General features: G+C 47.6%; 1 protein-coding gene across 2 annotated transcripts in view; it reads left to right on the top strand.

Moving 5' to 3' along the window:
• The first annotated feature begins 1,299 nt into the window (after nt 1–1,299).
• Nucleotides 1,300–10,391, top strand: part of UNC5C (unc-5 netrin receptor C) — a 255,608-nt gene continuing 246,516 nt past the window's right edge. For both annotated transcript variants that reach the window (XM_030492636.1, XM_030492637.1), the window contains exon 1: nt 1,300–1,786. In XM_030492636.1, coding sequence (XP_030348496.1) covers nt 1,663–1,786 — 124 coding nt within the window. In that variant the 5' untranslated portion in view covers nt 1,300–1,662. The remainder of the gene's footprint in view (nt 1,787–10,391) is intronic.

Genomic DNA, 10,391 nt, shown 5'->3' with positions numbered 1-10,391 from the left:
TGGGTAAATCAGCCTCTTGGGCTAGAGATGCACCTTTCCTGGTGCACCTTCCAGGCATACCCAGCTGCGCTGCCCAGAACAAAATCTGCCCCGTTTTCTTGTTCTGTGCCTGCACAAAACAAGGAATGTTGCTTTCCTGTCGCGCTGCAGCTTTGTGTCAGCTGCTGTGGAGGAGAAAAGCAACTACCCCCCCAAACCCAGAGATGGGAACAGCCTGGGCAATTCCCTGGGAAAGGCATTAAAGTTAGGGGGCAGGTGGGATGGATCCTCCCTGGGGCAGGCAGCTCCCGTGGCCCTTGGGAAACCCTCCTGCAGCATCAGCAATGCTGCTACTGTTTTCCTGCCAGGGGCGGAAGGCAAAGCCAACGTGTCTGGGAAGATCCCAGCTGTGCCTTGAAGGAAAGAGCTCTCCTTGCCTTGCATACAGCCCTGCTTGGTGGAGCTTCTGGGCTGGTGAAGGCAATGGTCCCCTGAGTACCATGGTGTGGGGAGGGCTGTGGGGCTGCCGTCCCCTGGCATTGGCAAACCTGGCATGTGAGTAGCTGGGTCATGGCTGAGCACAGCCTGCCTGAGCTCTACAAAGGGAAAGGCAACTTAAATCAAACCCCAAAACAAGCTCTAGAAAGCAACAGTAAAACTCAGGTAAGCCCTGGCAGAGCAGTGAACCTGTAGGCACTGCCATCCCACTGAGTGGGATTTTGTGGGTGCATGGTGAAGGCAGAGGCCAGGGGAGACCTTTATAGAGGTGTAAAGAAGATGGGAGGGTAAGGTCTGGCAGCGAGCAGCCTCAGCCTTTAAACAGAGACCCTGCTGTTCCCTGCTTTACACAGAGACCCCAGACGTTCCCCAGGAGTGTGGGGGGGGGGTCTTGACATCCCTCCTGGTGCTGCCTCTCCGCTTGCCCCCCACCCTGCCGCTTGTGTGAGCAGACTGGTGCCCGCTGGCCGGCATGGAGCTCCCCACCCTGCACGTTGTGTATCCCTAAGGACGGGAGCGTCCCGGGTGCATGAGGGGCGTTAGCCCCACGGGGACGGTGAGGGGGCGAGAGCTCCAGGGGTGTAGCGGTGTCCGTCCAGCGCAGCCTCGGCTCCCGGGGCTCCTCCCGGCTGCACGGCGGGTGGACGGGGAAGGGCTGCGTGTGCGAGTGTGTGCTTCTGCGTGTGCACCAGCATCTCTGTGCGGGCGAGTGTGCCCGCGGGTGTGCGCGCAGGGGGCGCGGGCGGGGGAGGCGAAAGGGGCCGGTTCTGCAGCGGGTGGCTCCCAGCCTCCCCCGCCCCCTTCCCTCTGGGTCCGCTCCTCGCTCCGGCTCGCATTCTATCGCAGGCGGCCGGCGCAGCCCCCGCTCTCAGACCCGGCCCCGGCCCCCGCCCGCCCGCGGGGTGGAGGCAGCCGCGCCGCGCTGAGCTGCCCGCGGGAAGAAGGCAGCGCTCCGCCGGGCTCCGCGCCCGCTCCGCGCCCCTCCGCGGGGCCATGCAGCGCCCCTGCCCCCCCGCCACGAGCGCTGCCCCTCGCCCCGCCGCCCCCTGCGCAGCCTGAGCGCCTCGCGGGGGCTCCGCGCCCCTCCGCGCCCCACCACTCCCGGCGGTGGGACGGCGCTGGCGGAGGCACAGGCGGCACAGAGAAGGTCCGCGGCTGCTGCGCGACTCCCCGCCGGCCCCGGCCATGGGGAAGGGGCTGGAGGGGACGGCGGCCCGCTGCGGGCTTGGACTGGGATACCTGCTGCAGACCGTGGTGCTCCCCGCCTTGGCCGTCCTGGGGGCCAGCCGCCCCGGCTCCGCGGCGCAAGGTAAGGCGGCGGGCGGGTGAGAGGGGCCGGGCACGCTCCGGCTGCGGGCTGAAAGGGCGACTTGGTGCCGTGATTTATTTTATATATTTTGGTTTTCTTTCCTGTGTGTGTATGTGCAAACGGCGCATTCCCCTTCATGCACGGCTCCCACCGGGCTCTGGGGTCCGCTGGCCCCCGCCGGGTCGGGTCTGTGCTGGCTCAGCCTGGCTGGGACAGGCGTTTCCCCGCACGCCGCCTTGAAGCGGGGTCCCGTGGTCGGCGGGGGCTGCGGGAGCACCAGCGGCAGCGCCGGGGGGGGGGCGGCCGGGGCCGGCAGGTGCGGAGCGAGTGTCCCTGCCGCTAAACGGCCGAGCCCCGGGCTCTGCAGGCCGGGGTCATTCGTGAGCCCCCATCGCTCCCACACCCTTCTTCTTCTTGCCGCAAGCCTGATGGACCCGAAGGGAGTTACCGTGTGTCTGTGTTTCTGCTTTATTTTTTCCCTTTTTCTCTTCCTTGTCGGGGGTCCTGGAGTACACCCAGGTCCGTTTTCCCTGTAGCGCATGTATAAATTCCCCTTTTTCAAGTGGCAACGTCTTGCTTCTCTGTGTTGAGCGATGTCTTGAGAGCATCACAAAGAGCCCAGGCTCACTGTGTCACCCATCCAGCAGACAGCCACAGCAGGAGGCTTTTTCTCCTGCGAGCTGATACCGGATAAACTTTCTTGGTGCTTTTCTTCTCTCTTCCCAGGAGTTAGACCTAAAGTGGAAATGTGTGGCTTTTACTGAGCACTGGAGAGAGGTTGCTGCTGCATGTGGGCAGAGCTGCATATAGCAAGGATGTGTGGGTTCGTTAAAGCTCTTGGAAATCCTTGTTATCTGCTTAGCAGGAGAAAAGGAATTTTAGAAGCTGTGGGGTTTTTTTCCATATATGCCACCAAGAAATAGTAATAGGCACCAAAGCTTTGATTTGGAGCTGTTAGCATAATGCAAGTGGAAGCATGTTTGGTTTCCCACCCCATCATCTCTGTGGAGAGGCACTTGAGTGGACTGCACTGATCCGAGCCCGGGTTCTCCCCAGCATTACAAAGTGCACTTACTGCTCTCCGGGCCTTGCTGCCAGGAGAGTGAGGCTGGTTGCTCTGACTCCCGGCGTCCCTGGCAGGCTTTCGGGAGCTGCGGACTAGCTGCTGGTGGGCTGGGTGCTCTGTACATCGTGTGTGTACATGTAACGGTGTTAAGCCATTTCTTGCAGATACTTACTTCATCCTCAGAGTCACGTTCCCTCTCCCGTACCGAGTGTTTTTCTTGCAGGAAGATCAGAAACCTGGTTGTGAAAAGGGGGTAGGAGAGGAGAGTGCAAAAATGCCTTATGCATCATGTCTCGTTTCTTCTGTGTCTTGCATGCCATCATTTCCCTTCACCGGTTGGTTTCATGTTCAAGACAGGGCAGGTCTGATGTTATGTACTTAAAGGTTTTAATAGTACCATGTGCATGTAGACCTAGACATCAGCAGGTATATATCGATCTGTGTAGATGAAGAGGAAAGCTCCTCGTGGATAGTTGGATCTGGAGCAGAGAAGGAGCCTGCTGGGTTGCTGGCAGGACACGAGTAGTTCGCATGACAGATGGCCTGAGCAGGGAAGAGAGGACCCCCTGCGTTCGGCAGTTTCAGAGCCACAGGGCATACCTCACACTTTCAGATGGTTTCACCTTTCCATGGGTACCCTCCCTACATAGCACTGCGCTGGGTGACAAATACCAGGAGGAGAGACGAGCCAGGCACTCTGTGCTGTGATGGGCACAGGACACAGGTGTGCCCACCTACCCAGAAACAGATGAGAGCTCTTCAGCAGCACTTCCCATTGTGCCGTGCGTGATAAACTTTCACAGCAGAGTGGAAAATCCAAGGGATGTGGTTGGGATATTATAATTCATCTTGGATTTATTTTTCCACATATGCTTGTATTTTCATGTCCCGTTTGCTGGGACCTGGCACAGAATTTGGGTGCAGTCCTGGCTTTGGTGTCTTTCCCAGAGCTGAGGGATTTTGATTGGCGTTTGCTGTGGGGATCTTCATGTATGTGTGTGTGGCGCTTCAGCGAGGCAATGAATCAACAGTTTAACTATGCCCTCTTCAGGAAGTTTTCTCGTCGTATAGCACTGGGCAAAGTTTTTTCTCTGTTTTATTTATATGTTTCCAAAAATGCATTAACATCGAAATGATTCTTACCCAGCCTCTTTTTCCAAAGTAATTCCCCATTCAGTCTGTCTCCTTCGAAATGGAAATACCCCTCTAGTCTTTTTGGTTGCATTCCTTTGAGAGCAATAGAAGCAGGACACATGGAAGTTACACTTCAACTGGTCTCAGTCTTCTTATTTCAGTGGGTCTGGAGTCAGCTGACTTGTTTTTTAATTGTGCTTATCTTGAATATTTGTGATACCTTGAAAAAGAACCTTAAAAGTGGTGTTTTCATACAGCAAACACATAGTTACAATTTAGAAAGGGGAAAAGGGGAAGAGAAGGAGGGCGTGTTACAGTACTTGCTGCTAGTACTGTTTCTTGTTTTGCTTTTCTTCTCCATTCCCCAACTATCTTTATCTTTTGAAGCAGGCTAAGGCTGCTGTGAGCACTGCTGGGGCTTCTGCTTTTATGCCTTCCTTTTCCATTTCCTCATGGAAAAGAAATTTATTAACTGAATAGTTGGTGGACCAACCCCCACGCTCCCTGGCACAGAGATTAATATCACTGCATCTCAGCATCGTCCTGTGAGCTTCTCAGCAGAGCTAAATACGCTTTTTGTTTTATTAGCAGTTCTTATCTTCTTATCTGAAGTTGTCTAAGTATTTTTTCACTGTTATCAGGAGAGAACAGGAAATGGCCACAATGATGGAGACAGCCCTTAATTCTCAAAGCAGTGTGAATGGGGCCAGAGCGATAATGAGGCCAGAATCACCTCTGATCTGGCATTCACTGAATTTCCTATACCTCTACATCAAAATGAGAATTCAAATGTCCCAAACTGTGAGAGAAAGACCCCTGGACCCAGGCACCTTCCCCTGGCTGACATTTCAGTGCCATCTCCTATACGAGCAACTTCTCCTTTTGGCTTTTCAATCAGCAGAGACTGGGTTTCAGCTATTGGGCTTCCCTACTCTCCCCTTTTCTTTCTCCCTCTCCCTCCCCACCCCTGCCCCAGTATCTTTGGGCATTAAAAGTGTTTGAAGAACTTATCCTGTGGCCCCCACCTTTTTGGGGTGTAGGTAGGATGAAAGGGAGGGTCAGGCTATCTATCTGTACTGACCAGCATGGTTCGGACAGCTTTATGGGCGAATAATGACGGTATAGGAGGTGGATAGGAAACCTAAAGGGACTACATATTGATGAATTTTTATTTCACTTGTTCCTTTACAACAAAAGAGTACATTTCTTTTATGCTTAACCCCTCAAACCTAATTAAATCAAAGTGATAATTCAAAAAGAAAACTGTAAAAGACCCATATGTGCAGATATTTGTCTTGCCCCAGCGCAGTCTGTATTAGCAACAGCAGCAGTTTGACAATGCTTGGTGCGGAAAAAGTGAAATATAACATGTGAGTGTACTAACCTTTTGGGGATGCTCTGCTTAATTGAATACCTAAACACATCTCATTGAAAAAAGGGGGGAGAAGGACTTAATTATCTTGATGCATCAGTGGACTACTGGTATTTGATCATGTGGGTGTAATAAATAGTATTTGTGTTAGTAAAATGAGGGCCAAGTTGTATTTTGTTGGGAATGGATAAGTCCCTTTGGAACATTAGTTTGTTTTAAAGTGATGTGTTCTGGCAGATTTCAGTGATATTAACAAGTTTGGGCTGGATGTGGTAGCCCAGACTGGCCCTAAGTAGCATTTTAGTACTGCAGTTGTCAGCGCTGAAAGCAAAGCAGCCACCGGATTTCCTTTGCTGACTGAGGTGCAATTTAAGTAGGATTAAAATGAAGTGGATGGATCGTCTGTGGAGGAGGGACTCCTCTCTTGGAACACGAGCTAGAATCTGGGCTTCTCTTCCTCCAGCTCCAGCAGCTGATTGCAAGTTATGAAAAAAGTATATATATCAAATACAGCCCCCTTCTGATGGCTTTTCAGCATTACTGTCAGTGTCATTTCTTCCTCTGTACAGTGACAATGCCTGAGTGTTACGCACAATAACTGTACATATTTACACTTCATCGTTTTATGTGGATCATTCATCACACAACTTCTTTCTTTCTTTCTTTTCGTCTTTGGTAATGGTCTCAAACCGTGATTATCCACTGTGTTTTGGGGCTAGCTTTGTGTGTGCCATCCAAATTCAGAAACAGGAAATGGCATTAACCATATTAAAAAGATTTTCCTAATTTAATTTTCCAAATACAGTACGTCTGAAAAGAGGAATACACTCTGTGCCAAGGCCAGGCAAATCAGTTCCATAGCTGGTCTGTGCAGCAAGAGAGGAGAAAATGTGGATTATATTTATTAGACATTTACAAGTAAATATCTTGATTTTTGTGCAAGTTAGAGTGGTGTTTTGAAGTGCAGTCTGTCCAGTTCAGCTCAACAGGATGCAAAGCAGCATCTCTGGGAGGTGAGAGGAGCCCAGGCTGACTAGGACAACAGTTGAATATTTCCATACAGTAAGACAGTAAATGACCAGAGTTTTGTGTGTGTGTAAAATACAAAGGAGAGCCGTACTTTGAAAAGTGAAGCTGCATTTGTTTTGTGCTACCAGCTAAGTAATCTTGTTTCAGGTAACCTGTTTTGTAGTGAATGAATATTTTTGTTGTTTTCTGGTGTCTTTATGGACTTTGAATTATTGGACATTTGACAAACCAATTCTGGTTACTTTTTCTGGAAAAAGGCATGAAAGTTGCTTTTGCAGCTTATCAGAAAAAAATGTTTTAAATGCTGTTGCAAGGGGGAATTCCTGGGTGAATTTGCATTGCTGAAAGTAGTGAACAGTTTGCTGTGATTTAGTCAAAGAGGATTTGACTCAATGTGAGTCCTAAATGTTCAAATCATTGCTTTGTCATTGAAAATACATCACTGGAAGCTATCTTTAGAATAGAAGTTAATTTAATCATTGGTGCTCTGCCTATGCAATATGTTCCATATAACTATCTATATGTCACTATGGGGAAAAATGGCATTCCCTTTCACGTTCCCTCTTTCCTCCTTTCAAGTGGGGAGAGGGTTGTGCTAGTTTGCGAAATGCACATCTTGTTAGCCACCCAGTGGAGGCATTCAAGTTTAGCAGGCAGCAATCTTGGCATCGATGCCAATAAAGCAGTAATTACATTGCCTGTCATTTTCATTAGCTGCCTTTGCTTTCACGTTCAACTTGGAGGTATAAAGCAGCACAAGCTTTTAATGCCTAAGTCAAGGATTAAAAGCGAGAAGTAAGAGATGAGCAGCATTTTTCCAGTTGGCTACAACCTCCATCAGCACAGCGGCAGAATGTTGTTGTGCAGATGCACAATTCAGTGCTAACTGCTTCCAAGGACTGAAGGGATGGTAGTGTTTTAAGTGATTTATTGCGTGTGCTTGTTCAGAGTCCAGTCTCAGGAGCAGGCGCCCCTGGATCTTTCCATCATAACATTATTCAAGAGGCAATCTGAAGGAAATGGTATTAAGTCTTCTGGGAGGCAAACTGTATCCAAAGACAGACTTAATTTGCATCATTTGTAAGCAAGCATTTGAAATTATGCTAGAAGAGAAGTGGTTATAAAGAAGCTCATGTCGAACAAATAGGAACAACAAAATTCCCCTTAATTTTGCACGTACTTTGTTTCCCTTTGTTTAATTTAATAGAGTCATCTGCAGATACTCCAATTCCAGACTCCAGCAGTGTGATGGGGAGATGATTTATTTACTATTGTCACTGGTTTTGTGATAGGTCTGCTTAAATATTTGCAGAGCATCAGTCGTGGTTTTTGTATTTAGATTTGTCTTTCTTGGGTAAGGATGTAGCATAAAACTGACTGTAAGGCGTGGATGTGCATGCTAGCTGGAGAAGGTGAAAGAGAGCCCCAGACTGTAGTTGTGTTCCAGTTGCTTTCCTTGAAGCTGGCTCTGCTCATATAGACAGCACACATAAGTAAGGCACAGCGAGTCAGAGCAGCGGGCAAGGGCTGCCAGAGTTTTTCACAGCTTTCAGTAACCTTAGAGATGCTTGTATACAGCTTTCCCCCTAGATAGTCATCACTAGAACAGCTCCCTGTTTGCTTTTATAACTCCATCCCAAATCACACGTATGTTAAGCAGGAAACATGAGATTTTCTCCTTATTCATAGAATGCCAGTTTTTGGGGAGTCCCTTTATAGCCTGGAACGTTATATTTAAAAGTTTGGGCTGGGGAAGAAAATCTTCATGCAAATGTAGTTTCACTTAAAAATACCTTTTTTTATCAACATGGAAAATTTTGGGGGAAACAGAAAACAAAAATAGTGTCCTGTTTGTTTATTTGCTTGGGGGAGGTTGAAAAAACAACACACGAAACCCAAGAAAACTTAATCAAAACCAGAAAACATTCAGTTCTTTTAATGAAAAGGTCAATATTTACCTCACTGGTCAAACTCTTTCTACTTATGCTCTCTGAAAATCTCTAGATATTCAGTGAAAATGAGAAAGTTAAAAGTTGTAAAGTCTTCCAACAATAACAGTTTTAATTTCCATTTGCATTTTTCCATATATTTCAACCAGCCTAGTGAAAAACCTCACTGTTAAACTTGACTTACAGTCCTGGTTAAGTGCTGGTTAAGGCATATATTGACAGCACTTTCTAGGTCTCACTCTCTTCTTTTATTAATCACATTGATACTACCATGATGGAGATTGAGATAGAGACTCCAGATTCTCAGTGGTGCCAGACATGCCCTTAATGCCCAGGGAAGGGCAGGCAGTGCTGGATTTCAGTGAGCACCTTTGCTATTCCCAAATGCAAGCAGTGCTGCTCCAGCTTGCATGACAGTGAAATAATCCCATCAAGGCAGGGATGTCCCCTGTGTCAGTATGGGATACTGCAGTGCGTCAGCACCTCCTCAAATTCCCACTTTGCTTTGTTATGAGTCCTACACAGGCAGGACAGGAAGAGGCAGCCAAAAAGCTGCACGTGCTTGTCTCATTTGGTGATAACTCCCATAGGGGACATCTGCAGTTGTGTCTTTAGGATAGCTTTGCTACATGCTTGTGTTGCTCGAGACAATAGGAGTTTCTTATTTGTCATGTTGCATTAGTTATTTAATCTTTAATCCATCTTGCTGGCTTGGGAGGACATCTGTTTTTATCTTTATTTGGTGGAGAGATATAAGGGGAATTGCTTTAGGGTGCAGAGCAAATGTGTCAAGAAGCCAAAATGTGAACTTGAGGCATCTGAGTGTCCAAGAGTCTGGTGCTCCAGTCCCTCCTCCTCCTTGTCTGACAAGCCCAAAGATGCATGCTACAGGGGGAATGCTACTTTGAAGACTCTCGGGTGCCTTCCCAAATGTCAAATTTGTTGGGTCTCACTAATGGTTTCTTTTTATATCTGCTGGTATCTAGAAATATGTGTAAAAGATGAAGGGCAAACCCATACGTATGCTGTTGCTCAGAAACAGAGATGCTTCCTGCAAGCTCTGACTTCATGGTGGCAGGTGGTTTGGGAGGATTAGCTTCGCTGAGTGAGATCTACAGCATTATCCCAAATTTGGAAAGAGCAAGAGCAGACCAGTGGACAACTGCGGCACTGTTGTAAATGGAACGAGGATCACTGCCTTGGGCTGTTTTGTTTCATTTGGGTTTAATCTGCAGTTCAGGACTATCTTACTCAACTCTACTTCATTCATCTGAATGAACGACTTACACTCCAAAGGACCCTCTCGCTTTATGAGTCATAAAATCTATGAGGTTGCCTAGGCAATTGAATCAGTATCTTTTTTCTCTTGTTGAGGTAACATTATCAACGCTAATGCTAAGGAGCTCGGATAGGTTTTACTGGCCTGGCAACAGCTGAGCGTTTTCTTGTTAGGTAGCTGCTGCCAATCCATTTTAGTTATTTTCAAGAAGTAAAGTAGCTTTATTCCTTAGTCTCATATTGAGTGAGAGGTTGAAATGTTAAGCTCTGTGGATTAACGGTGTATCCTCTGAGAAAAAGGAAAGCTTGCATTTTTCTTGGTCCCCTGAGTGCTGGATGCAATTGTTTGAGAAATCTTGGATTTCATCAACTAGATACAAGGAAACATGCAAGTAAGCCTTGAATGATCTGTCAAAAGAGGTTGACTCTATTGCTGCTGTTTTGGAAACTTGTTTGAACTGATAGTTGTTCCCCAGGCATTTCTTTGCTTGAATTTAGTGCATTTCACATCAGGCAGTGACGTGAAATAAACCACAGGATTATTATTAATTCAGATCTTCTTGGAGAGCTATATTCCAATTATAAATTTGCTAAAATGATGGCTGGAACATGAATTGCTGCACTCTTAAGATATGGTGTATTTATTTATTGTTTAAATACATCGCTTGTCTTATCCAGTCCCAACATATGTGTTTATACTGGTAAGTTACATAGAGAGTGAAAATAATAATACGGTCTCACTGAATGAGGTTAATTGCAGTTCAGTCATACCAAAAT

The sequence above is a fragment of the Strigops habroptila genome, chromosome 7, assembly GCF_004027225.2.
Source record: "Strigops habroptila isolate Jane chromosome 7, bStrHab1.2.pri, whole genome shotgun sequence".
Classification (NCBI taxonomy): Eukaryota; Metazoa; Chordata; class Aves; order Psittaciformes; family Psittacidae; genus Strigops; species Strigops habroptila.
This window is presented reverse-complemented; position numbering and strand designations above follow the sequence as displayed.